The sequence below is a fragment of the Colletotrichum phormii genome (assembly GCF_030913505.1).
Source record: "Colletotrichum phormii strain CBS 102054 chromosome Unknown BDP81scaffold_24, whole genome shotgun sequence".
NCBI classification, from domain to species: Eukaryota; Fungi; Ascomycota; class Sordariomycetes; order Glomerellales; family Glomerellaceae; genus Colletotrichum; species Colletotrichum phormii.
This window is the reverse complement of record NW_026851466.1, coordinates 391,216-415,929: the sequence shown is the minus strand read 5'-3', so window position 1 is coordinate 415,929 and position 24,714 is coordinate 391,216. Positions and strand designations below refer to the sequence as shown.

The following is a 24,714-nucleotide window of genomic DNA, read 5'->3' as shown; positions in this document are numbered from 1 at the left end:
TGTGTGACCTCTTGAGCCCGGCTGGTTCTGCCGCTTACAGGAAGGCTGGTTTTTTCTAAGCCCGAAAACATCACGCCAGGACCGAGGCGATGCCATCATGAGTGCATGAGGCGGTGCTCTTCTCCTTGTTATCTTGGTGCTAGAAGACTGGCCTCCCTCAGTGTTGTTCACGAGAAAATCTCGTTCTGTTAACGTTGTGGAAATTCATATAATGGACTAAATGAAGGTTCACAGCTTCATAACTTCACACCACATGCAGAGACACTTGAGAATCATCACCACCATTCGTTAATCTCTCGCTTAACACGTTCGCTTCAAGATCTTCCCAACTCTCGCTTTCACATCTTTGTTTCGTTCCTGTCATGTCTGACTCAAAACCACATGCCTACTACTTTGTTCCCCGGAAGCCGGTATCGGCAGACTCCGAAACAGGCTTCAGCCTTCATAGGACTCTGACACGATCAAGATCTAGCTTATGGCGAGGATGGAGTCCAGGACTACCTTCTTTCTCAGAATATGAGAGAACAGCATACAAATTTCCCTGGCTCCAAGACCCAGCGGAGGAATCAGGCAGCAGACATCCTGGGATTATCTTGGAGACGTCTGCTCCTGACGATCGTTCACACTTGCTTTCTCACGATGGCACGCAGGCAGGACCCTCTGCGGAAATCCCTCCCGAGGAAAAGCCTGCACAGGGAATCACGCCCGATGATCCGGAAGACCCAGACCTGGTATGTAATGAATAGACGTTATCTAGATAGTACACAATTCATCGAGTCTATTCAGGAAGCTAATCATACCTTAGGTAACATGGTCTGGGCCCGATGACCCAATGAACCCAAAGAACTGGGCCAGGCACAAGAAATGGACTGCCACCATCTTGGTCTCATGTTTCACATTCATATCGCCAGTCTCCTCAACCATGCTAGCCCCCGCGCTAGACACCCTCGCCGACGAATTTGACGTCGAGTCTGACATTGAGACTTATCTCCTCATGTCCATCTTCCTACTAGCGTACGCCGTGGGGCCATTCGTCCTTGCTCCGTTATCAGAGATGTATGGTCGTGTTGTCGTGCTTCAGTCTGCCAACATGTTTTACTTGATCTTCAACACTGTCTGCGGCTTCTCTGCTTCAAAGCAGCAGATGTTGGCTTTTCGGTTTCTCAGTGGACTTGGCGGGAGTGCTCCTCAAGCTGTAAGTCTCGAGTCGCATCTATCCGGAGCATCTTGCTGATACCTTACAATCATTAGCTTGGTGGCGGCGTACTGAGTGATTGTTGGAGAGCCGAAGAGAGGGGCACAGCGACTGCCATCTACAGTCTTGCTCCCTTTCTTGGGCCTGCTGTTGGGCCTATCGGTCAGTACTTCCTGCATCTTAGGTACTTCTACCAGACAACCTTTACTGACTATTGCAGCTGCCGGATACCTGACACAGTATCTCTCATGGCGCTGGATCTTCTGGACCGTCTCCATCGCTGATGCGGTCGTCCAAATTCTCGCCTTTCTCTTCCTTTCTGAGACTTACGCCCCCAAGATCTTGGCAGTCAAAGCTGAAATTCTGCGTAAGAAGACGGGAAACGTGAACCTCCGTACGGAGTTTGATCAACCGGACAGGACTTTCGGACAGACGTTGCGGAAGAATCTTGTTAGACCATTCAGAATGCTCTTTACTCAGCCAGCGCTGCAGATCACCGCGGTGTACAGGGCGTACCTGTATGGTCTTATGTATCTTGTGTAAGCTTCAATCTCATTACTCAGTATGATATTAGCGATAAAAGCTAACTCCTTGCAAGCCTCGCTTCGTTCCCTTTTGTGTGGAGTGAGCAATACGACATGGAACCCGGACCGGCTAGTTTGAACTACATCTCACTTGGTGTTGGTTTCGTGATCGGGTTACAGATATCCGGACCCCTTATTGATAAGGTAAGATTTACATACTCACAGTACCTTGAATAAATCATTAACTTACACATTTACAGGTCTATCGCAAGCTCAAGGCGCGAAACAATGACACAGGGTGTCCAGAGTTCAGAATTCCTCTCATGTTCCCCACAGCCATCATCACCCCCGTAGGCCTCCTACTGTACGGAATCGCAGCACACTTTGAAGTCCACTGGATCGTTCCAAACATTGGAGCAGCAACTCTGGCCGCTGGGCTGATACTCTCGTTTCAGTGCGTGCAGACCTATGTCATCGACTCTTATGAGAGATATGCGGCCAGCGCAGCAGGCGCGGCGGCCTTTGTGCGGACGATGGCTGGTTTCAGCTTCCCGTTGTTTGCACCGAGATTATACGATGTGTTGGGTATTGCCTGGGGTAATGTGTTGCTTGCTGGTATTGTCTTTGTGATGGGGTTGATCGTGCCCTTTGTGATGTGGAGATGGGGCGCGTGGCTTAGGAGCAAGAGCCAGTACTGCGCTGGCTGAAGAGGATCTCGTGCGTTTGTTGCGTACCAGGTCTTGTGTTCATGGCTACATGTACTCAAGACGTCACTGACTAATTGTTGAAATAGAGTTGCGATGTCAGGAATGATTTACGATAGATAACTAGAATTATGACCACTCGTCTTGAGACTTTACTTGTACCGAAATATCCAGCGGATGAAAGCCGCTGTGTTTAGTGCATGTGTTGGCCTGAATATCCATCAAATGAGCCCAGAAAATTGCGTCGCTGGGGGTTCGTCATCATTGTGTCTAGCCTTCGAACATAAGATCAAAGTATTGGTCATGTGAGTCTAAAGGCTACTGGAATAGGCCGGCGGTCACATTACCGTCACCTTCCAGACTACTCTCATTGAGATCTGAAACCGCATCCTGATTGAAGGTTCCAGTCATCATCTATCAACTGAAGTCTCAAAACAATTCACTGATACACTACGGTCAAAGTCTTGGTCACATTGGTTCAACATCACAGGCAGGCAAGCCATCGCAGGTAACAATCTTCTCCCAGGCAGCATTGCTTCCCAGGAACTGGAATGTCAATACCGATCATTCTACAAGGTATTTAAGTCCTATGAGAGCCCATTCAAAACTTCTGGTTCTCGCTGACCTCACTCCTACCCGAACCGTTAAACACACCAAGCTCTCATTGGGAATTCTACTTCGACTTTCTACTCGCAACTCTACACACTACGACTTGACGCCTTTCTCGCTTCGACTACCACCACCCATCATGGACATTCTTACACTTTCTCGCAGAGACATGCTGTCATGGCTGGACCTTCGAGCGCAAATCCCCCCTCCCAAGATCATGGTCGGCGCCGCTATCATTCGCCGGGGACCTGGCGGCACCGAGACTTTGATCCTCAAGAACAGGCCCAACCACGGGATTAGTCGCAAACTTCATGAAATTCCTGGGGGTGAGATGAAGGGCTCTGATGACACCGTTGAAGACGCCATCCTCCGAGTGGTCGCTGAGTCGGTCGGGCTCCTGGTAATTGATATCGGGAATTGCCTTCCTCCAACCCTAGACATCCAGGAGGAGACTGTGGAGTATGGGTCTGCCAAAGAAGAGGGTACTGCAGAGAATGATGCCGCAGGCCCGTCAGCCCAGACTACTGTGATCAAGCGTCCGGTGGTCCACTTCAATTTTGTTATCATCGTTGGAGGAGATGGAAACGACTTCCAGCTCAACGAAGAGCACGAGATGGGGATTTGGGTTGATGCAGAGAAGAGCGTCGACATCGACATGGGAGATGCTATGAGGAAGGTCATCAACAAGGCGCTTGAATTTAGCTACATGTGACCATGATCGGACGGTAGTCAGGTCGTTGCCCCATGTGGGCGCCTATCTTGTGCCACCTAGGATGAGATAAGAGATCATTAGAGAAATCACAAGCATTGAACACACCATAGTTGCGTATTTCGACTGTATTAAGGGTATATGTCCAATAATTAATAGCTTTCGTGTGCCCACACACTAACAAGTAAAGCAACGACAGTTCGCAACCCGGGATATCAAAGCTGAAGCAAACCCAATTACCAATCTTCTTCCGTCATACATCGTTTTTTCCTGGTACAGCTGATCAAATCGACGCTCTGGCCATGTTCTTGCCCTGGACCAGACCAGGACCCTTCTCAGTGAAGAAGGTCTTGGCCTTGGCGGCGCTGACGATGAAACCAGGCAGCTTCATCGTGTTGAACTGGCCTGTGGCTTTCTTCTTGCCAATAGTCACAAACACCTGCGGCTTGAGCGTGAGCTTGAGGTCCTTGACCTTGGTCTCGTTGCCGGTGAGGACGGCATCGAGGTTGTCGGCGAGGTGCAGCGCCTGGCCCTCGGCGCGCATGAGCTGTTTCGCCTCGAGGTTGCCGATATCGCCGACGCCCCAGACGTTGGTGAGGCCCTCGACGCGGAGGTCGTGCTTGAGCTTCAGGCTGCCCTTGTCATCGAGGAGGTGCTCCGGGATGAAGGAGGAGTTGGGCCGGACGCCAAACAGGGGCAGGTACAGATCCGCGGTGAGGGTCTCGCCGTTGGACAGCTTAATGGACTTGAGGGCTCCAGAGGTGTTTGCCTCGGTGACGCGGGCGTTGGTGACGAGCTTGACCTTGAGCTGCTGGAGGTTCTTGGCGGCGATCTTGCCGAGCTGGGGCAGGAGGCCGGGAAGCGGCGCGTCGCCCTCGACGATGAGGGTGATTTGCTTGGTGGAGCCGTAGGCGTGGCCGAGCTCACCAGCGGTCTCGACGCCCGTGGTGCCGGCGCCGGAGACGATGATGGAGTTGGCTACCTTGACCTCGGACTGGAGGTTGTGCCATGCGGTGAGGGTTTCTTCGTGGGTGCCGATGGTCTTGAAGGGGACGCCGCTGGCGAGGGAAGAGCCGGTAGCGATGATGAGCTGGGCGTATTCGAGAGACTTCAGGCCCTCGTTGGTCTCAATTTGCACAGTGTTGGTGGTGGCGTCGAAGATGGTGGCCTTGCCGAGGACGAACTCGAAAGCATCCTGGGGGTACTTCTCGAAGCCGGGCTTGATTTCGTTGAAAAGAGTGTCGTCGGAGAACTCGCCGGGAATAAGACCGCGCACGGCGGCGCAGTTCCAGTAGAGGTGGGTCGAGGGGGAGACAAGGATGACCTTGAGATCCTTGACCTTGGGCTGGGTGTACTTGAGCAGCTTGTGGGCGACGCCGAGGCCTGCGTAGCCTGCGCCTAGAATCACGACCTGTTTGACCATTTTGTGAGGGTGATTTGTGTTGTAGAAATTGACGAGAGGCACGAGTCGTTCTTGTTGTGAAAGAAGTGTTGACGGTGTTGAGGGTCAGATTAACTTCCCCAATCAAGGGAGAAAGTAAGCAAGGTCGCCGGTATTTGGGGGCCGGAGGTTGAGATGTGACGGTACGGGATAGTCGTGGGGGAGTGCGGGAGTGGACACCTTTGACAGGGCACCCAACGAGACACAGTTGCTTGGACAAAGAGATCTACAGTAAGAAGAGAAGGTAGAGGGCGCAGGGTCTAGGAGAAAGGTGGGAGCGAGGAGGATAATGAATGATTTCATCTATACAAAGTATACAAAGGCAGAGGATTCGGGGACTTTTTAGCGGACGCCCTGGGCTTCGGCCGAATACTTCCCATCCCCAAAGACGTGAGGTACCACACATGCCTGCGTGTTCACATATTTACCTACCTAGTTGCACTGCCGCTCGGTCTTTTCCCTGTGCGGATACATCGTTCCTCTCGCGTTGGATGGGACCAGTTGAGAACCAATCCAATGTTTCAGACGAAGCGGCGCTCGGATTATTCAGCTTGAGCTTGCGTGTGACAAGCGAGATTGGGCTTTGTAAAGCTTGGTGTGCTTCTCTTTTCTTCTTGCGGTTTTGGGATCAGACGCATGGAGCGGGTTAGTCGTAGTGCTATCCGGAGACTGAGATGCTACAAGCAAAAGACGTGGGAATAAGCCGTACGGCAGATGTACCGCCAGACAATGTCCGAAGCGCGTCCACTCCAGCGCGTCCACTGTAGGGATTCGGTGCGGCAGGGGTCCGAAAGGCCAGGCCGAGTCAAGGCAACGAACGGCGCGGCGGGTGCCACGGCATTAGTCAGAGGTAGCGCGCGCTCTCTAGGAGAACGGGGACAGAAGATGCTTTTTTTTTCTTTTGATCATATGCTTGTTGCTACACTGACTGCGGAGTCTTGAGAGAAACTGGCCAGATGCCGCGCCAAGTGGCTGTATTACGGGCCCTGTCGCCCTTTGTTGCTGTACTGTGCCACTCGGGATGCCGCGCGCCGGGAGCAAAGGTCGCGACCCAATGAATAGCCTCTACCAATCGTTGATTCCCAAGATTCGCATCGGGTCTAGATCCCCAGCTCAGCAGAAGTTTTGGAATTCAGATGATTAGAGTGGGAGATCATCAATAGGGACGGCTTGACTTGTCTTTTTTTTTTTTTTTTTTTTTTTTTGGCGGTGTCCCTGGAGTCCTAGAGCGTTGCCTTAGTCAGGGGGTTGGTCGGCGCATTGGTAATACTCGCGCGCGCGTCGTCTTACCTAAGCTTCCAATGACAGTGAAGGATTGGAAGCAAACGAGTGGAAGCAAATTCGACTGGTGCCCATCTGCATACCATAAAGCCATCATTGAAGATTTGTGCTGGTAGTGTCGGCGAAGATAGAGTCCGTTCGCCGTATTTTCAGTTCATGATGGCCCTGGCTTCGGTCCCGGTAGGCGCGGCGCTCGGGACCGAGTGGGTCCCGCTAGATCGGATGTGGTCACAGTGTGGCGCTAAGCGCCGCACGGACATTCCGGCGGTCTCACTCTCATCCGCCGCTCTCTCAGTCTCTCTCATTCTCACTCACTCATATTAGTCTCACTCTCATCTTGAACCCCCGCCCTGAGGAACGCGAATCTGACATACTTCAATTCAAAATCACGTCAACGTCTGCGGGTTAATTGGGTGCAAAGTGAAAGGTGTTTCGCAGGAAATCATACTGAGCCACAGTGTAAGGAAGGACCAGCGGCCATCGACGGAACTTGATGACACTCTCGAGCTCGGATGATCATCTCATGACGCCAGTAAGCTTTCGCTATTGGACCTCGATCATAATGACTTCCACACATTCAATTGCTCATCAAAGCTTGTCTAGGACCTATGACCCCAAGTCGCCATTTCACACAAGCACGGCATGCATTGATGCAGGCTTCATCCTTCACACCACTTCTAGACGGATCCCTTTGCTGCCTTTCTTCGGCATTGCAACAGCAAGGTCATAATCATACTCAATATCGGCATCTGTCGTCTCGTAGAGTCTCAACTGCGGCAGGACGCGCAACGTCCTGGCAGCAATGGCCACGTGAAGCTCGCAGTATGCCAGCCTACGTCGGTTAGCTGAAGCTCAGAAACTTTGAACCGTCGGTTCATGCGGGAACCATCGCTAAGAGAGTGAGAAACTTACTGCATGCCCAAACACTGCCGGCTTCCTTTGGAGAACGTCAATAGGTACCGTTCCAAACCCCGCCTTCTCTGTCCATCTTCATCAAGCCATCTCTCAGGAAGGAACTTGTTCGAGTCGGGAAATACCCTCTCGTCGTGATGCATGATCCACGCCGACATACCGCTCGCATAACCTCGCGGGATGACATGCGTCACCTCTACCGGCGCCGAGGCGCCCGGCGGTGTCCGCGTGCCTTGGTAGACCAAGTCTTCGTCCGGTGCGATTCGAGGCAGTCTCGACGGGTAACCATAACCCATCCGCAGTGCCTCCATGATAGAGGCCCCAAAGTAAGGTAGCCTCTCCAGGGTGGCCCAGGTCGGTATCTGCTTTGGATCCGTCGTGACGGAGAGAAGCTCGGCTTTGATCTTCTCAACGACGTCTGGGTTGCGAAGCAAGTGATACGTGCACACGCTGAGTGCTGAGGCTGTCGTCTCGGTGCCAGCGGCAAGCATCAAAGTCGCCTCGCCAGTCAGTCGCTTGATTGTCTTCTCTTCGGGTGGCAGGTTTGACTCCAGAAGTGAGTGGGTCACCGTCGTCCGGTCGCGATTGATACCGGCCTCGTATGCTGACTTGGTCTGTCTGACCATCTCCGGCATTTTCACATGGACTGGTCAGCATGGGCTGTATGCATATCTCTGTCACAATGACTCACCTTGGATTTCTCAGCGAGCGAGTGCTCCCATCTTCGACGATAGTTTTCTGATGACATCCCTATCCATGTTGAACATCTATCGAACGGAAATGCGAACAGGAACACCAACAACGGAACAGCCTCCATCAACCACGTCGTCCACGGGAAGTGTCTCATGATGTGAATCAACTGCAACATGACATAGACTGCCTCCTTGAAGTTGGGCTCCCAATCAGGCTGTTGAAGGAAGCCGAATGGCTGCCCGAAGCAGTAATCACTGACGATGTCGGCCGTGAAGCAGCTTCGAATGGCCCACGGCCCTGGTACCGAAGGAACTTGTCGCATAGCCGCTGGGCATCTTGGTGAATCACCCACTCCAACTTGGCAATCTGTACTCGGGAAAAGTACTTGCTCGCTGCCGCTCTGCGGGGGCGGTGATGGGCGTGGTCAACTGTGCCAAATCCTGCCTGACGACAAAGTTAGCCGACTTGAAAGGTTGATTTGGATCGCCTTCCGAAGGTTGCTCACATTTTTCAAGCTACACATCACGTGTCAGCATACTCTATATTTGTAGAGCGAGACCTGGGATAGGGCAACTTACTCTGCTGCAAATCCCTCCACAAACATTTTCGACTTGTTGCGCTTCTTGCTTCCATTCGCGTAGATGATGTCCACAAACTCAGGGTCATTACAGTGAGCTTCATCCGGGTTGATCCTGACGATGGGACCTAGACGTATCAGATGATATCAGCATCGGCCAGACTTTTGAAATCATGCATGAACTTTCCCCAGCGCACCACGTCGAACCAGACCTCGTACCCGTATGTCGCGCCGGCGAACTTCGGGCCGGGAAACTTTGCCAACGGGTGTAGGGTGACTCTGTAGATTGCCAGGAAAGTTCCGTAGAGCGCCCACGCCACGAGCCCGACTCCAAGGATCTGGGTCCATCGGGCGGCGGCCCAAGAGATTGAGGGAAAGAAAGAAAGATCTCTGGTAGACTCCATACTTTGTCCGTGAGAAACCCTAGGAATCTGATGTTACCTTGGACAGATACACTAGTAAGGAGGTATGGAAAGATTAGAGACTTAAAGCATGGTCCACGTTTACAAGAGGCATTGCGGGTTCAGACGGCTGAAAGAAATCCCCGCCGTTTGGTAAAGGGGGATCACGGATCGAGAGGAGGTGTATGGGGTCTAGACATGTGCCTGGCTCGTGCTATCGAGAGCCACAAAGACGCATGTTGGCCGTTCCTGGCCATTAGGCTTTTGCCACAAAAGCCTTTGATTGCCACAGCTTGAGCCTGGACCACCGCGATCTTCGAGACAAAAGACGCGGTAGATTGTCATTGTATCCGGCAGATAGGCCCATGTTTAGGGACCGATGCTCTAACGTCAGAGTACCATCAGTCTGCTCCAAGTTGAGTGGCCATGAGAACCGTGGTTGGTGAATCGACCCAACAGACGCTTGTGTATCTGAGGTGTGGACAGATTCTTTGTCTTGACTGCCGAGTAGCGCACTGGGTTATGGCCTTGTGGATGATGGTGGTGGCTCTTTTGATGGAATGAGGTGTACCAGAAGTCAGGACGATGTCTCAAGCCACTTCGACCTAAAAGCAGCTAAAAGCGGGCTGAGCACGCCTGTCTTCTTAGTTGCCAAAGCTGCTTCCAAAAGACTGGCTAGACCCGTACAGGTACGATGAGTGGTGATCTGTGACTGGAATACAAGGGCATCCGCGGTGCGGTTCAACTCTGGCTGATCATCGACGATGAGGCCTAGAGGTGGAAATCACTCTTGAGATCACTGTAGAGGCTGCCCTGTCAGAGGGGATAACAGGAATCCCTATGCGATTCGTCTTTTTTTCGTCTGTGTGCTAATCAATACTTCTCTGGTTGCTACCGTACAAACATCATACCCCGAGGTGTTCTCTTACCACAGCAGTATCTGGAATATTCAAACTGCCTAACTATTTCACACGAGACAGCGAAGATGCAGACACAGCTGCAAAGATTTCGCTCTCGGCTCCATCCTCCAAAGGCAATAAAGGTGACCTAACGGTCGCATGTTCCAAGATCCCCCTCGCAACCAACGCGTGCTTCAACGCCACGGTGCCCTCCATGTGCGATCCTCGATGGTACACAGCCTTGGTCACCGGTAACAACTTGTCGTGGATCTCCCTCGCTCTGGGGTAATCTTTTGCCTTGCCAGCCTTGATCAACTCAATCAGAGCCTCGGGCGCAATGTTGCCGTAGCCAACCAGGAAACCATCAACATCAAAGACCGTGTGCAAAAGATACTCGTCATGGCAGGTGAGAATCTGGAGATCCGGTCTCTCCTTTCGGATGACGGGGATCTCAGTGTCCCATCGTCTCATGTTTCGGACGCCGTTCTTCATCGCAAAGACACCAGGTTGCGCCGAAATATCGAGAAGAGTCTGCAAGTTGTACGTCGCCTTTGTGACGTCCGGGTATTGGAACAGAATCAGCGGCAGGCTGCTGACCTCAAAGACGCGCTTGTACCGGTCCTGCGGAGCACCGGGCTGGTAGCCGAAGCGGAGCCAGCCGTGCGAAGGGTACAAGAGGCCGGCCGAGGCACCGGCTTCCCGAGCGCGCTTAGCTTCGAGGGCGGCTACTTCGGTGCCTTCTCCCGTAATGCCGGCAATGATGGGGATGCGGTTGTCGACGGATTTGACAAAAGCCTTGATGACGGCGAGTTGTTCGTCTTGTGTGAGGAAGGTGCCCTCACCGGCGTGACCGAGTACGACGAGACCCTTGACGCCTGAGATGCTGCCGAGCCAGGATCCGAGACGATGGATAGCATCGTAGTCTACGCTGCCGTCCTTGTTGAAGGGGGTGACGGGGGCAGGGGTGAGACCGCGGAGGTCAAGGCCGACATTGGAACCCATGATTAAGATGGGTAATGTTTTTTGGTATTGGTGAGTGTACAAAAGTTGTTCTGGAGATTGTGGACTTTGATGTGTGCTTTGACTGTTGTGAAAATAATGGAAGTCTCGAGATACGGTTTGCAATGACTGCTTTTATATAACAAGATCATGATGAGCCTCACACACACAACATCTCTTGGCGGCTAGATGAGCTCGCGTTTGAGGATATGCCGAAGTCGCGTCTACTAAGTTCGGCACCCTGCAATCTTTTTCCTGAGTTTAGAAGAAGAGTGAATGCTAGCAGCGTATGTTTGGAGCTGACTGCCAGCCCCGCTCATCCGAACCGGCGTGAAATGGTGGCCTTCTTTTCCGGCAGGAATCCGAGAAACACAAGTCCGAGGAGGCCCGGAACCACGACTCATGTCCACTAAAAGAGGGGCCAGAACACACAGGCAACAACCAAGAGCACTAGGAAAGGATGATGTGAGTGCCAGGATGGGGCTTGACAAGTCCGGGCTCGTCCAATTGTCACCCCATCCACATGCCGCAACCGTTTCATAGGTTGTGTACTCCTGAACTTTGGTGCAGAGGGTCGCAGAACGAAGAGCGCGACTCTCTCGGCATGCGCGACAGCAACGCATTGCAGAGACACTCCCCGCCTCTAGCAACGCCTGATTCTTTAGAATGAAGTCGGGTGACAGGTCAAACATTCTTAATCCAGTCATTTCCGACCATAATCCTGTAATCCGGGCTGCCATCGATGCTGACGCTAAGCATGAGTGGCTTGACGCTACTATCAAGACTGGAAAATACGTGTTTTCCGAGCCATTCGTCTTTTTGGAGAACCCCAGCGCCAAGGGCGGTACCCCAGATTCTTTCAAAATTCCCCCCGCAACTCCAGAGTCAACCATACGTTTATGCCGCTTCCCCAGGTTCTATAGTCCTGATTTGATATGATGACCCCGTCAACCGCTCTTCAACTATAAAGCCGAGTCGCGACGACTTTCTAGCTTTGAGAAATCTCTTCATGACGATCATTTCATCCAGTGGAGAGCTTCCTGACAAAGAGAAAGTGTTACCACCCGAATCTGCATTAGGAGACATGGCTGTCAATAGAGTCTCTTCGGACCGCTCCGACATTGAACACGTCTCTCACGAAAAAGACTCTGTTGCCCATGATGAGTATCAACGCCATGGCAACTTGAGTCCGGAGGATGTTGCGTTTCTCGGAACCTTTCCAGAGGACAAAAAGAAGAAAGCAGTTCGCAAGGTCGACGTACGTACCCCTTGATTGTCACTCTCACCTAATTTGCGTACTACTTGATATACCTAATAGTATAATCTGACTCGCTTCTTCAATAGTACCGACTCATGCCTGTGTTGATTCTGCTCTACCTCATGGCGTATCTCGACAAGACCAACATTGGGAACGCCAAGATCGAAGGGCTATTAGGTAGCCTCAATATGACGGGCGTCGAATACAACATTGCTGTCTCTGTTTTTTTCATCCCTTTCGTACTGGCAGAGGTCCCGAGTAACATGATCCTTCACATGTTCAAGAGACCTTCGCTCTACATTGGTGGTATTGTCACATGCTGGGGCGTTGTCATGACCTGCAACGGCGTGGTGCAAAGCTACGGTGGTCTGATTGCTGTCCGAATATTCCTGGGCTTGTTTGAGTAAGTATTCACCTCTAGGTGGTGGTGGCAAATGTAGCAAATGTTGACTTGTAAACAGAGCAGGTTTCCTACCAGGCGCTATCCTGATCATCTCCAAGTGGTACCTTCCAAATGAAACACAGACTCGGATAGCTCTTCTCTACACGTCCGCCGCATCTGGTGGAGGCTTCTCTGGCCTGTTAGCATTTGCCATTGCAAAACTGGATGGTTTTGGAGGATACGAAAGCTGGCGATGGGTACGTTCGGAGGCCATCGCTCTTAATCTGGAATCTTCTAACAAACGTCTTAGATCTTCATACTCGAAGGCCTGGCTACAGTGGTCATTGGTGTCATTTGTTTCTTCTTCCTCGTCGACTCCCCCGCTCTGTCTAAGTGGCTTGACGACGACGAAAAGCGTTATCTCGAACTACGACAAGAGGCCCGGCGGGTTCATCGACCGAGCGAGTTCAGAGAGAAGCATTTTGATAAGCAAGCTTTGATTTCTGTTCTGACAGACTGGAAGATTTACCTCTTGATTTTTGCAAACTGGTCGAATGCAGTACCGAATTACGCCATGAAGTTTACGATGCCGCAGATTATTAAGAACATGGGATACACCTCGGCCAACGCTCAACTTTTGACGATGCCGCCGTATGCAGTCGGGGCTATTTCGGCCTACGTCTTTTCAGTCTTTGCTGACAGATACTCCTGGCGAATGCCGTTCATCATCGGCCCTCAGCTCTGCCTCGTTGCTGCGTTTAGTATCTTGTTCACAAAGAGTGCCGACATCAAAGACAACATTGCATTGTGTTATTTTGCCGTTTGTCTGGCCTGTTTCGGGTAAGTCTCTCTCCATCGCAAGACACCAGTCTGTTGAATGTGGAAGACTCCGAGGAACTAATTCGCAATCGACAGAATGTACCCGATCCTACCTGGAGTCAATGCCTGGAACGTAGCAAATACGCCGAGCCCGGAGAAACGAGCAATCAGCATCGGCTTCCTAGTTTGTGTCGGAAACATCGGTGGCCTGATCGGCAGCTACATCTACCTCGACAAAGAGGCGCCGACATATCCCACTGGCTTCGGTACATCGTTTGGATTTGCTTCGGCTGGTATCATTGCTGTGATAACTCTCGAATTTCTTTTGAAGAGGATGAATGATAAGAAGGCGCTCCAGACTGAAGATGAGGTCAGAGAAAGGTACACTGAGGAAGAGCTGGGCGGCATGGGGGAGAAGAGCCCGTTGTTCAAATATGCTCTCTGAGAAATTCTTGAGTACTTCCACACTTCCAGATACCATTACAACTTCACGTCCGTTTCCAAGATACACATGTTCTCAAGCTGTCATACCCGTGCATTGTATGCTGTCGTGGAACGAGAGCTTTTCCTGCCTCCCTAAGGGCTGCTAGCTAAGCTAGCGTAGAGAATCAATGAAGACTGCCTGATCTAACCAGGCCCTGTGTCCCGTTTTTGATTATTATATATGAACCACCCCGCAGGAGATCGAAAGTTTCTAACTCCGGAGTCTACTTACTTATCGAGCTAACTCGTCGCCCACCACATCACCCTCAACCTCAACTTCTTAAGTCGATTGAGGCCGACGACCACCAGTATCCACCTCAGTGGATCGACTACTCGACTATCACGGCCGGTTGGCCCAATGGCAAGGCGTCTGACTACGATTTATCATGTTATCAGGAGATTCTGGGTTCGACCCCCAGGCTGGTCAAGCGAGTATACTTTTGCCACTTTTTATATCTCAGGATAACCTAGCTTGCGGCAGGAAAGTGTTCTCTTTTGTCCAATTATTCGGTACTTTGCGTCATTTTCTCTTGGAGTTGAGTTGTATTGTTTTGAGTAATCTTCTAGTAGCCCAGAGACTCGTAGATGGCACCGAATCCCTTGAACTGCTTGAAAGCCTTGACCTTTGGCCCGTTCATAGGCTCCATGTCCTTATCTCCCTTCTCCAGCGCCTTGCGGTACGCAGGGCGCTCGGCAACATCCTTCAGGTACCGCAGAATGTTCTTGTGCTCCGACAAGTCCAGAAGAGGATAGAAGCCACGCATGGTAGTCAGAGTGAAAACCGTCATGATATCCGCGGCGCTCAGATTCTCACCGGCAAGCCACTTGTTGTTAGCCAAGCGGTTGTCGATCAGCTTGAGAGCCTCGTGGGACTTGACCTCCATCCGCTTGCCAAAGTCACTTTGCGAAGCGCCGGCGAACAACAGGGTCATAGCGCGGCCGAGAGTGGGCTGCAGAGTGCCGTTTGCGAAATGAAACCATTCGAGATAGGCGGCGTAATCGGCGTCATCGGGGGTACGAAGGAGTCTCGGGGCTCCTGATCCGACCTTGCTGCCATGAATGTTGAGAATGTACTCAACGGTTGCACCAGACTCTCCGAGCTCGACTGGCGGTGAAACAGTGGTATCGCGGAAATACGGTGCGGTTCCGGCGGGGTTCTGACTCGTTCAGTTGTCTATCCACTATCCACAAACTCTGCTAGAAATACTCACAATCTCCTTGATTTCTTTAGGTGCGAGACCTGTTATGGGGTCTCTTTGGAAGACATGCAACTTGTATGGTACTTCAAGTTCCTAGTAGAGTCTTAGCGATTGCAGATCTAGATGGGTATTTGCTTAATGCTTGTTGCTAACCTCCAAAAGCCATACGATTCTCTCAGATTGAGAGAGTCCAAGATGGAAAACTTCGATAGACATGTTGGATAATTGTTCCGATACGAGTCAGATAGAGGTAGATGCTCGATGTCGTTGAATCTGTCTGCTTCGAGGTAAAAGAGATGAGGGGTCGGCCCGCATGATATAAAGTAGCACGTCCGCTAGGGGATCGGCTTGTCCAGAGTCCTGTGTGCCGCCATGTTGACGTCAGGGGCCCAGGAGCAGAGTTCACGAGCAAGCTGCGACGAAGCGAACGGTGCTGCGGCCGGTGGGTCGAAATTCTGGAGAGCCGGTTCAACTCTGGAAGCCGCCGTCCGCCTCAGAAGGGCAGCGGACAGGGACCGGCTCGGGTTGTCCGGAGTAGAGCGGGGGATAGCGGGGCAGACGACCGGATTTAGGGAGGATTCTGGTGGGGGTGGATGGACTGACCGTCCGATCGTCCGATAGACAGTCTCCCAGATCTCATCCACATCGGTGCCGAGCTACCTCTAAGGGATGATAGTGAGAGGCCGTGGGTTGCAGACTGCTGTCTACTTGGATGATGGTTGTTTGAGTGCTGGACTTATCCCCGCGCGAGTGTCTGTGAAGATTTCAGCTGCATCGTTTCTGCAGCGCTGGAGTCAATGATGATGTGCAGCAGGGATCAAAGCTCGGGAGTTGGCATATTTGTCATTCCATTGAGGGGGGTCACTAAGGCCAATTCGGGCCACAAATCCGACTCTTTGTGCAAGTATCGTAGTATTTAGCTCCTTAATGATATCATTGCATAACTATTTATCCAGACGTCTCTTGCGAGTTTTCTGTATGCATAGAAAAGGGCGAGGCTGTACTATCTGCCGGCTCGTCATAAGCAGTTTGATGCATAGGCCATATCGAGTATACTGGACGAAGTTACAAACTAACACAATCTGATTGTAAGCACGCAACACGTGGGCAACACATGTAGCGATTGCCCGGCAACAATCCCCATTGGACAACCTCCTCGTCGAGAGATATCATCCTTTATCAACAGCATGTGAAGCGAGGGGGCATCATGGAAACAGACTCTGGCAATAGTGAGCCCGGACTTGTGGAGGGTATGAAGGTTTCGATCCAACCGATTTGCTCATCCTTGCCCCGCATTTCAGCCGAGCTTTGAGCGGGCAAGGGGGCCGGTTTGTTTGCTGTGTGTTGGTGGCCGGTTTGTTTGCTCCCCTTAATAATCAGCTGGCCCCTGACTTTTGCTTTTCCGGACTGTTTTCTGCGCACAAACTCCTAGCCAGATCTGCGTGCCACACCACGCGAGAGGCGTAAGGTATTTCTCGATTTGTTCCGGTACGAGATATCCTCCGTTATGACCCACCTACGAATTCACCATATGCCGTAATAAGACGAAGCGCACACATTCGGAGCGCCGAACCCGGTGTAGGAGTCGTTGTGGGTGCTGGAATCGACGTGGTAGTCCGGAGGATCGGACTTGAGTCAGTGGAGACAGTCAGCAAACCCATCGGAGGGTCGGATATCAGTGGATGGTGGTAGGATGGCCGACACGCCGGCGGAAACAACGGCGAGCACCGACACTGGTATCCGCGACGATGCCCCTGCAGCGACATCCGCCCCGACACCTTCGTCAAACATTTCACAACCCTCCCCATCTAGCCTCCCGTCGACTACTACCGATCGGAGGAAACGCAGCTTGCCCGAGGGCTCGCCTGAAGGGCCTGACGAGGGCCGTTCATCATCGGCTGCTACCGCCGCCGCCAATGCCGCCGCTAATCGGCGAAGAAGTCACAAAGTTAGTCGCGCATGCGACTTTTGCAAATCTAAGAAACTGAAATGCTCCGGAACGATACCCTGCGACGTCTGCACCCGGAAACGTCTCTCCTGCATCTACGACGCTACCTATCGACGGGGTAGACCGCCAACACCTCCCCCAGCCGGTAGTTCTAGCCACGAGACATCTGAAGCTCGACTAGCCCCATCAACTTCTTTAGAGGCCCCAAGGTACGTCGTTGTAAGAGTCTAGCAGTATTTGACCATGGCTAGAATTGTAGTTGACCATTCACAGAAGACCACTTCCCTCTGCGGCGCCTTTTCCATCCCTAGCTCCGCGTGATCCCCCTCTTGCCCGCCAGGGTGCGGCTCGGCCGAGAAGCGTTGATCTTGTGGCTGAGGAACCGGAAATCGTAGGAGGTGGCCGCCGTAGCCTTCTGCCAGTCTCGCGAGCCTCGCCAGAAGTCGAGATTGCCGAAATCGAAGGGCAGTATGTTGACACCACGTCAAGTCTAACGTTCCTACACCGAGCATGGAAACGACTTTCGTCGCAGAAATCCAACACCACCGATGTTCCGGGAAACGTACCGAGCGGCACTGAGCAGCACCAGAGGTTGACGAGAGCAGGAGACAAGCCATTCGATTCGCAATCTTTGGACGTTTCGACTCTCCCTGACCAGTCGGTCGGCTTGGACATGCTGGACTTCTACTTTGATGTCTGCGTGGTGACTTATCGATGCTTACACCAAGGCTACGTTGCCCAATGGTTCGAGATTTTGCTCGCAAATGCAAAGAACAACCGCCCGCTACACCACGAAATCGGCTACGCCAAAGCCTCCATTGTATTGACGATTCTCGCCATCGTCACCCTTCGGCAAAGCAAGGTCCGAGACGTCGGCGAAGAAGAGAGTGCTGACCTTCGACGTAGTGATGCTCTGTTTTGTCAGGCTTTGAGTTTGACGGATATGGAGATCGGGTTGCCGAAGCTAGAGTCCTCGCAGGCGCGCCTCTTACAGGTGCTGTATCTCCTCCAGACATCTCGGATGAACCAAGCGTGGTACGTCTTCGGGAGTATTCTTCCCATCATCTCAGCCCTGGGTCTGCATCGGAAATCCGGACGCAACAGGGCGAGTAGTGACAAGGACTACATCCTGTCGCAGTGCCGGAAGAGGACTTTCTGGGTGGCATACACCATCGATAAGTATCTCTCTGTTGTATTTGGCCGGCCGAGGATGTATCGCGATGACGATATCGACCAGGACTTCCCCGACTGTGTCAACGATGAGGACATGACACCCCAAGGTAGATCAAGTGACGAGCCAGAGATGGACTGTCACGTTGAGAGCCTCATCTTCCACGCTAAACTCGCTCAAATCATTGACGGTATCTCTCGCGAGGTGTACTCGATCAAACCTGTCCATAAAGATGATCGTCTTATGATTGCGCATCGATACGGGAAGGCTCTACACCGGTGGCGCGAGTCTTTGCCACATCATTTGGGCACCGTTCGGCCCATGTCTCTGATTCCATCATTCAGAAGGCAGAATACAGCCCTCAAGCTGGCATATTGCCATGCCATCATGCACGCCAACCGCCCCTTTCTCCTTGGAACGGGTGGCCCAAGACATGGTCAGCGATCTCCCCTAGACGACAGCATAGATGAATGCATCACCGCAGCCAAGACCACGCTTGAGACGGTTGACGGCATGGCTAGCGACGGAACCTTGTTCCACGCCTTCTGGTGGACACCATACGTCACCTTTTGTGCACTCGCTGTGGTGTACGTTTATGAGATTCAAAGAGGGAGACAGGATCCGGAAAGGGGGCTCTTTGAACTGGCGGATCGCTGTCAGAATCACTTGATGAAAGCAACGTCTGCCGAGAGCCCCAGCCGCAGATACTCTGTCATTCTCGAAGAACTTCGACAGGAGGCCACTCCCCATTCCGAAGGTCCTTCAGGCGACGAGAAGAAACCAACCATTGAGCGTGCCGATCATGGAAGTGCGGAGCCGATGCAATTGGACGAGAGTTCGGGCGCTCCAGCACCGCCAGCCGATATGGGTGAGGTATTCCAGCAACACGGGTTCGAAGGGATGACGAACCTTCTGAGCGGTTGGGAGACGACGGATTGGCTGGACTTGGACTCTTCGGTACACGATTTCCTCCAGAATTTTCAACTAGGGTGTTGAGCTGATTGTCTTCAGGCCTTTGCTACGTTTCCCAACTTTGAAGGATCGCCAGTCTACTGGATGCCGGATGTCCGATGATCGCGCATCGAGTACGAGGTTCGTCCGGGTGACAAGGATATTGTAATGGCGTATCATGTTTGAGATACCAGGTAATAAGAGCTATTCGCTATACAAATTAGTTGTTAGACAGACAAAGCATTCAGATCGGGCGCGAGTTGTGAGGAGACAGGGAACAACGCACGCTCAATCGGTAACACGGCAAGCCTGAGCCTCCGAATCAACGATCTGCCAGAATTACCGGAATAATAAATACTGCTTGTTCATCCAGATTGAGGCGAAGTGGTCTCGCGTTACGGGGATGGAGCTGCTTGTCAAGCCGAGCCCCTTCCTTCAAGCTTCGTCTAAAACTCCACCAGAGCTGTTCATCGCCAACTTGCTTCGACGTGGGATCCCAGCTTGTTCGGCAATAGAACATGAACCTACAGATACTAAGCGCGGGAGTATCACCCATGCCCGGCATGACCGGTAGAAATACGGAGTACCCCGTCGAATTATCCGCACAGATCAGCAATGCGGCATGCCACCACCTCTCAAGGCTCATCAGCTCCGCGCTGCAAGGCACCCCCTTCGGGAAGGCCAATGCAAGAGCCACTTTGGACAACGGATACCGGCACCCAGAGTTTCCCAAAAGAGCCGGGTTTCCCTTTCGGAAGCCAGGCAAGTGCCGAAGAAAAGCTTTTTAGACAAGTCCAGATGAACCAGTTTCTCTTCGCTTTCGGATGAGACATGGGTCTTAGCACGGCCCCCAGCCAACCGGCTAAATTGACGATGATGGCCCCCTTTTCACCACGACCCTGGATGTGGGGTAACGAGATGATCAGGTTTTACACATAGTGCATGCGGCCCCTGATGCTATTCGCGAGCGGCGGAAGGGAAGTCTACAAAAGTTGCCAGATGCGCCACAGGATGCTCTGTCGACAGCTTCGTTCGCTTCGTTCCTTGGGACTATAAGTAGTTGCTCAAGAACGTACCCAAGATCGTTCACCAGAGACCGAATCAGCACGCGCTTGTTTGTAGCAAGTTCATCGCAGCCATGAAGTTCAGCACAATTTTCTCCGCCCTTGGCCTGGCCGCCTCTGCCAGCGCCGCCTCGCTGCAGCAGGTCACCAGCTTCGGCTCAAATCCCAGCGGCGTCAAGATGTACATCTACGTCCCCGACAAGCTGGCAGCGAACCCTCCCGTCGTCGTGGCCATTCACTACTGCACTGGTACAGCTCAAGCCTACTACAACAGCAGTCCCTACAAGACACTCGCAGATCAGAAGGGCTTCATCGTTATTTACCCCGAGTCGCCGTACTCAGGAACCTGCTGGGATGTCTCCTCCAAGGCAACTCTCACGCACAACGGAGGAGCCAACAGCAACTCCATCGCCAACATGGTCTCATACACTCTCAGCAAGTATAATGGCAATAAGTCCAAGGTCTTTGTCACCGGCTCTTCGTCCGGCGCTATGATGACCGTAAGTCAACATCCACAACTTAACGAGACAATGCTCGAGTGACTAACGGGCAACAGAACGTCCTAGCCGCCACTTACCCCGACGTCTTCGCCGCTGGCATCGTCTACAACGGCGTTCCGGCCGGTTGCTTCTACACCGGCACCGTCAACGGCTGGAACAGCACCTGTTCTTCAGGCCAATCGATTGCCACGCCGGCACGCTGGGCCCAATGGGTCTACGACGCCTACCCCGGCTACACGGGGTCCCGCCCCCGCATGCAGATCTACCACGGCAGCACCGACACCACGCTCAACTACGCCAACTACCAGGAGACCATCAAGCAGTGGTCCGGAGTCTTTGGATACAACCCAGACAAGCCTACGACTTCTTCTCAAAACACACCTATTGCCAACTACCGCACGGATGTATTTGGTGATCACCTCACTGGTGTTTGGGCTGTTGGCGTTGGACACACCGTGCCCATTCGGGGTGATGACGATATGAAGTTCTTCGGCTTGTAGCCGTGTACGACACGTATGAATATTCTTGGATATAGTTTGAAGGAGACTTCAGCCACTATCATGGCAGTCAATAAACTAGGGCGTATTATTATTATACCTATTCACTAGCCGTCAGTATGCAATTACTCTCAGCTCTATGACCGCGGTGTGCAATTGGCCTTTGGGAAAGGTCGACTTTCCCGCGGAGAAACGTAGTCCGCGGGGATAAGTTATCTGCCGCTGAGGGACGGACCGGAAGCCTGACTCGGGACCGGACCGGTGCTAACTATCTTGAACCGGCCGGCTGCCTTGCCGGTTCAAAGACGGAAGCCGGAGGTTGTCTGCGGCTTCTTAACGTAGCATCACGGAAAAGCTAACACGAGGGTTGCAATTTTCAAGTTGCGTATCCGCTGCTTTCCCGCCCACGATGCTAAAACTATCCTGCCTTAGGTATTATGCGCTGGTCCGAACCGAGGAGCTGCAGAGGAAACATGACGGATCCTGCCTTCTCGTGCCTCCAAGATATCTTTCAGCTTGCGGGCGAACTGTGAAACGTTGATCTCGTCCAACATGGAGTAATGCTCGCCCGGAACATCATGGAACTGCACGTCATCCGCAAACTCTCGCCACCGGCTCAGCTTGTTCTTAACCCAATCCTCACGGTCAACAGCAACCTCCTTGAGAGGATCTGCGACGAACACATCCATGCTGCGGACTCTTCCCCGTGGCTCGTAGTCCTGTGCCAGGCGCTGTAGTGAAGATGCCAAATCTGCCCACCTCACATACTCGTCTTCGCTAAGGCCTAACTCGACCCAACGAGCTGAGTCGCTGAGGGCTCGGAGGTGCGCTACTGCTTCTTGTTTTGGAATTTGGCGCAATAGAGGTATTTGATGCATAGCTTGACCCTGTCCCATGAGCTCCGTGAAGTGAAATAGGTTGGCAAGACATTCTACCCAGCCGAGCTGCCTCATGCGATGCTTAATGTGTGGCGGAAGATTCCAGCAACCGCAGTAGATAACCACATTGCCTGCTGCCTCTAGTCTCTTACACAATTCGAAAGCAATCATAGAGCCAAATGAGTATCCTGCAATGGCGTAGGGACCCGTTGGCTGGACCGCTTTGAGGTGATTGAAGTAGCAATCCAGCAACTCATCCAGGGAAGCAAAAGGCGAAACGCCGCTATCAAGACCCTCCGCGCGGAAAGCATAGACTCGCCGGTCGTCGATGAGCCTCACAATATTCATGAAGACAAGGATCTCTCCGACACCGGGATGTACGAGCCACAGCGGCGTCTGTCTGCCGTCAGACCGGAGAGTGACGACCAGACTTCCTGCCCCATCTTTCTTCCCAAATCCTTCAATCACCGCAGCCAGGCGCCGAGGCGTTGGGTTTCTCAATATTTGGCTGAGCGTGAGTCTTTCGCATAACTGAAGTCGGTTTGAGATGAGACGTCCTATCTTGATGAGGTCCATGGACGTAGCACCTAGTAGGAGTATGGATGTCTGGACGCCCACATGTGGCTCTTTGACAACATCAAAATGCTCTTGAACTACGCGGCAAACGAGCACCTCAAGAGGGGATGTTGTCCCTCCTGCGACGTCGTGATCCACTGCGTAGGCCTCGCTCGCTTTGCGCAGTTCCTGATTGTATGCGCCATTCTCGAAAGCCGTCTTGATTGCGCCCCTTGGCAGCTTTCCGAATGCCGATGGCTTGAGATCCATGGCTTTCAGAGGTAGAACGATGGCAGACGAGGACGTATGTATGCCGACAACATCGACTATCCTATTGCGGGTCTTGGTTTGGATTCGGGTATCATCTTCCTCAATGGAGGGTAAGTAAGCGACGACGATTTGTTCAGTATCTGATGATTGGGCTAAAGTTGAGAAGCAACAGAAAGAGTTTGGTACCGCGCCTTCGATCAACTCCCGTTCGAGGTGGCGTTCTAGTTCGTTCGGGGAATACTTCGCCCCGTTGATAATCATCGTGTCCTTGGACCGTCCTTGTAGGCTTACTTGACCGTCTTGGTTGACGCAAGCGAGGTCGCCAGTAGTGAACCAGTCATCGTCTGTGAAAGATGCCACAGTAGATTCACGATCATTGTAGTACCTGTCAAATACCACGTCGCCGGAGAGTTCCAGAAGCCCAACCTGGCCGGTATTTGCAAATTCAGACGAGGACTTTCCATCTCGGAGTCTTACTCGAAACTGTAGTCCAGAGATGCTCTCGCCAGCGGAAGCATGTTGGTGGTTTTGATCTCGATCATAAGTCGGGCAGTTGGTGTTGTAGATGCACCCAGCACAAGTCTCGGTCATTCCGAACCCCGGGACGATGATATCTTTGCACGCACTGTACTTCTCGAGTTGGGTTTGGAGCCTCTCGCAGACATCTACCATGTTTGCCTCTCCTCCGGAACCAAGCCATCGAAGGCATCTGAGATCTAGATCTCCACCTAACGAAGATGTTTGCTCTGACTCGAGCTCCCTGGATAACTTCGCCAAGAAAGAATGAGGGGCAAAGGTTCGCGAAGCCCGGTGGCGGCTGACCATGTTTAGTAGCTGCACAGGGCTGGAGAGCACCTCTTCCGCTGGAAGATGCACTTGGGAGAGGCCCATATACATTGCGAAGAGATGGATCTCGGTCAGGCACGCCACGTGGTCCATGCCGATCCAGTTGAGGCAGGGACCGTCGCCATGAGATCTACCAGACTTGGCCTTGCCTGCTAACGAAGCTAGTATCTGACCATGGCTGAGCTGTACCGCCTTGGCTTTGCCAGTCGTACCCGACGTCAGCATCAGAACCGCCGGGTCGAACCGAGAGGAATGGCTGGACAGTGGCAGTGGAGACATCGATCGACTCATCGCTGCGAGACTTTGGGAAGTTGTCCTTTCAACCGGCAATCTCGCAGCAAAGTCCCGCGATCCATTCGCACCTGAGAGCGACCGGTGGACAATACATAACGGATCTTTCAACAGTATACGTAGATGAGATAGGTAGTCTGATCGATCAGGCTCAAGAATCGACGCAGTTGAGATTGCCGGCAAGATTCCCGCGATAACAGCCGACCAGAACCAGACTATGGAGTCCAGGATATTGTCGAGGCAGAGCAAGACGACACGGCGTTCTTCGGCGTTTTTTTCGGGTAGCGGACACAGCCGCTGAAGAAGTTGAGCGTTTGCATGAGCCATGTAGAGCAGATCTGAGTAGGAAACGGCTGTTGGAACGGAATCTTCTGGGGCGTGCCCCGCTTGGTATGCTATGATCGACTGAGATGAAGACGTGGCGACATATTGAAGAAGAGTGACCAAGTTCCGGTCCGGGTTGACACTCTCTGTCGGCTCCTGGGATTCCATTGACAATGTCTCCTCAACCAGTCCTTGATTGTTCTGGCGTTGGGGCAAAGGACACTCGGTTTATTATCGGAGTCCGTCACCCGTCTTCAAATCGGAGTTTCGTGGCATCTCGAAGGAATTGTTTGCCGATTCCTGGCACATGGATAAGTAGCTATATCATTGGCAA

General features: G+C 52.4%; 10 protein-coding genes and 1 non-coding gene across 11 annotated transcripts; 6 read left to right on the top strand and 5 right to left on the bottom strand.

The window, feature by feature from the left end:
* The first annotated feature begins 257 nt into the window (after positions 1 to 257).
* BDP81DRAFT_109692 (MFS multidrug transporter) lies at positions 258 to 2,572 on the top strand. The gene is made up of 6 exons (XM_060581459.1): positions 258 to 731; positions 806 to 1,195; positions 1,252 to 1,357; positions 1,416 to 1,734; positions 1,794 to 1,923; positions 1,980 to 2,572. The coding sequence occupies exons 1-6, from the start codon at positions 363 to 365 to the stop codon at positions 2,424 to 2,426; spliced, it is 1,761 nt and encodes a 586-aa protein (XP_060440477.1). The 5' UTR covers positions 258 to 362; the 3' UTR covers positions 2,427 to 2,572.
* Positions 2,573 to 3,171: 599 nt separating this feature from the next.
* Positions 3,172 to 3,744, top strand: BDP81DRAFT_398565 (uncharacterized protein; the record flags this gene model as incomplete). Its single annotated transcript, XM_060588480.1, has 1 exon — positions 3,172 to 3,744. The coding sequence occupies one exon, from the start codon at positions 3,172 to 3,174 to the stop codon at positions 3,742 to 3,744; it is 573 nt and encodes a 190-aa protein (XP_060440476.1).
* A 280-nt stretch (positions 3,745 to 4,024) lies between these two features.
* Positions 4,025 to 5,164, bottom strand: BDP81DRAFT_330026 (uncharacterized protein; the record flags this gene model as incomplete). The annotated part of the gene is made up of 1 exon (XM_060585366.1): positions 4,025 to 5,164. The coding sequence occupies one exon, from the start codon at positions 5,162 to 5,164 to the stop codon at positions 4,025 to 4,027; it is 1,140 nt and encodes a 379-aa protein (XP_060440475.1).
* A 1,965-nt stretch (positions 5,165 to 7,129) lies between these two features.
* On the bottom strand, positions 7,130 to 9,049 carry BDP81DRAFT_464629 (cytochrome P450; the record flags this gene model as incomplete). The annotated part of the gene is made up of 7 exons (XM_060594170.1): positions 7,130 to 7,295; positions 7,376 to 8,001; positions 8,172 to 8,322; positions 8,373 to 8,512; position 8,607; positions 8,647 to 8,773; positions 8,809 to 9,049. 7 exons carry the CDS (start codon positions 9,047 to 9,049, stop codon positions 7,130 to 7,132), a joined length of 1,452 nt encoding a protein of 483 aa, XP_060440474.1.
* A 959-nt stretch (positions 9,050 to 10,008) lies between these two features.
* Positions 10,009 to 10,947, bottom strand: BDP81DRAFT_329848 (dihydrodipicolinate synthetase; the record flags this gene model as incomplete). Its single annotated transcript, XM_060585348.1, has 1 exon — positions 10,009 to 10,947. The coding sequence occupies one exon, from the start codon at positions 10,945 to 10,947 to the stop codon at positions 10,009 to 10,011; it is 939 nt and encodes a 312-aa protein (XP_060440473.1).
* A 1,081-nt stretch (positions 10,948 to 12,028) lies between these two features.
* On the top strand, positions 12,029 to 13,848 carry BDP81DRAFT_329937 (major facilitator superfamily transporter; the record flags this gene model as incomplete). The annotated part of the gene is made up of 5 exons (XM_060585358.1): positions 12,029 to 12,202; positions 12,289 to 12,605; positions 12,664 to 12,841; positions 12,895 to 13,424; positions 13,500 to 13,848. 5 exons carry the CDS (start codon positions 12,029 to 12,031, stop codon positions 13,846 to 13,848), a joined length of 1,548 nt encoding a protein of 515 aa, XP_060440472.1.
* A 382-nt stretch (positions 13,849 to 14,230) lies between these two features.
* BDP81DRAFT_t300 lies at positions 14,231 to 14,313 on the top strand. The gene has a single exon. It is a non-coding gene; the product is annotated as a tRNA-Arg (tRNA).
* Positions 14,314 to 14,449: 136 nt separating this feature from the next.
* Positions 14,450 to 15,301, bottom strand: BDP81DRAFT_329918 (glutathione S-transferase; the record flags this gene model as incomplete). Its single annotated transcript, XM_060585354.1, has 3 exons — positions 14,450 to 15,043; positions 15,098 to 15,178; positions 15,239 to 15,301. The coding sequence occupies 3 exons, from the start codon at positions 15,299 to 15,301 to the stop codon at positions 14,450 to 14,452; spliced, it is 738 nt and encodes a 245-aa protein (XP_060440471.1).
* A 1,235-nt stretch (positions 15,302 to 16,536) lies between these two features.
* On the top strand, positions 16,537 to 19,526 carry BDP81DRAFT_437666 (fungal-specific transcription factor domain-containing protein). The gene is made up of 2 exons (XM_060591245.1): positions 16,537 to 17,242; positions 17,310 to 19,526. The coding sequence occupies exons 1-2, from the start codon at positions 16,779 to 16,781 to the stop codon at positions 19,198 to 19,200; spliced, it is 2,355 nt and encodes a 784-aa protein (XP_060440470.1). The 5' UTR covers positions 16,537 to 16,778; the 3' UTR covers positions 19,201 to 19,526.
* Positions 19,527 to 20,138: 612 nt separating this feature from the next.
* Positions 20,139 to 21,326, top strand: BDP81DRAFT_357489 (acetylxylan esterase A). Its single transcript, XM_060586338.1, has 2 exons — positions 20,139 to 20,719; positions 20,776 to 21,326. The coding sequence occupies exons 1-2, from the start codon at positions 20,294 to 20,296 to the stop codon at positions 21,217 to 21,219; spliced, it is 870 nt and encodes a 289-aa protein (XP_060440469.1). The 5' UTR covers positions 20,139 to 20,293; the 3' UTR covers positions 21,220 to 21,326.
* A 318-nt stretch (positions 21,327 to 21,644) lies between these two features.
* On the bottom strand, positions 21,645 to 24,548 carry BDP81DRAFT_330119 (uncharacterized protein; the record flags this gene model as incomplete). The annotated part of the gene is made up of 1 exon (XM_060585373.1): positions 21,645 to 24,548. One exon carries the CDS (start codon positions 24,546 to 24,548, stop codon positions 21,645 to 21,647), a length of 2,904 nt encoding a protein of 967 aa, XP_060440468.1.
* Between the last annotated feature and the right edge of the window lie 166 nt (positions 24,549 to 24,714).

Bases quoted from the DNA above. Each gene is read 5' to 3' on its own strand.
- BDP81DRAFT_109692 (XM_060581459.1), top strand. From the start codon at position 363: ATGTCTGACTCAAAACCACATGCCTACTACTTTGTTCCCCGGAAGCCG. The intron at 732-805 runs GTATGTAATGAA...ATCATACCTTAG, and splicing joins ATCCGGAAGACCCAGACCTG to GTAACATGGTCTGGGCCCGA. The intron at 1,196-1,251 runs GTAAGTCTCGAG...TACAATCATTAG, and splicing joins GCGGGAGTGCTCCTCAAGCT to CTTGGTGGCGGCGTACTGAG.
- BDP81DRAFT_357489 (XM_060586338.1), top strand. From the start codon at position 20,294: ATGAAGTTCAGCACAATTTTCTCCGCCCTTGGCCTGGCCGCCTCTGCC. The intron at 20,720-20,775 runs GTAAGTCAACAT...AACGGGCAACAG, and splicing joins CGTCCGGCGCTATGATGACC to AACGTCCTAGCCGCCACTTA.
- BDP81DRAFT_437666 (XM_060591245.1), top strand. From the start codon at position 16,779: ATGGCCGACACGCCGGCGGAAACAACGGCGAGCACCGACACTGGTATC. The intron at 17,243-17,309 runs GTACGTCGTTGT...CATTCACAGAAG, and splicing joins ACTTCTTTAGAGGCCCCAAG to ACCACTTCCCTCTGCGGCGC.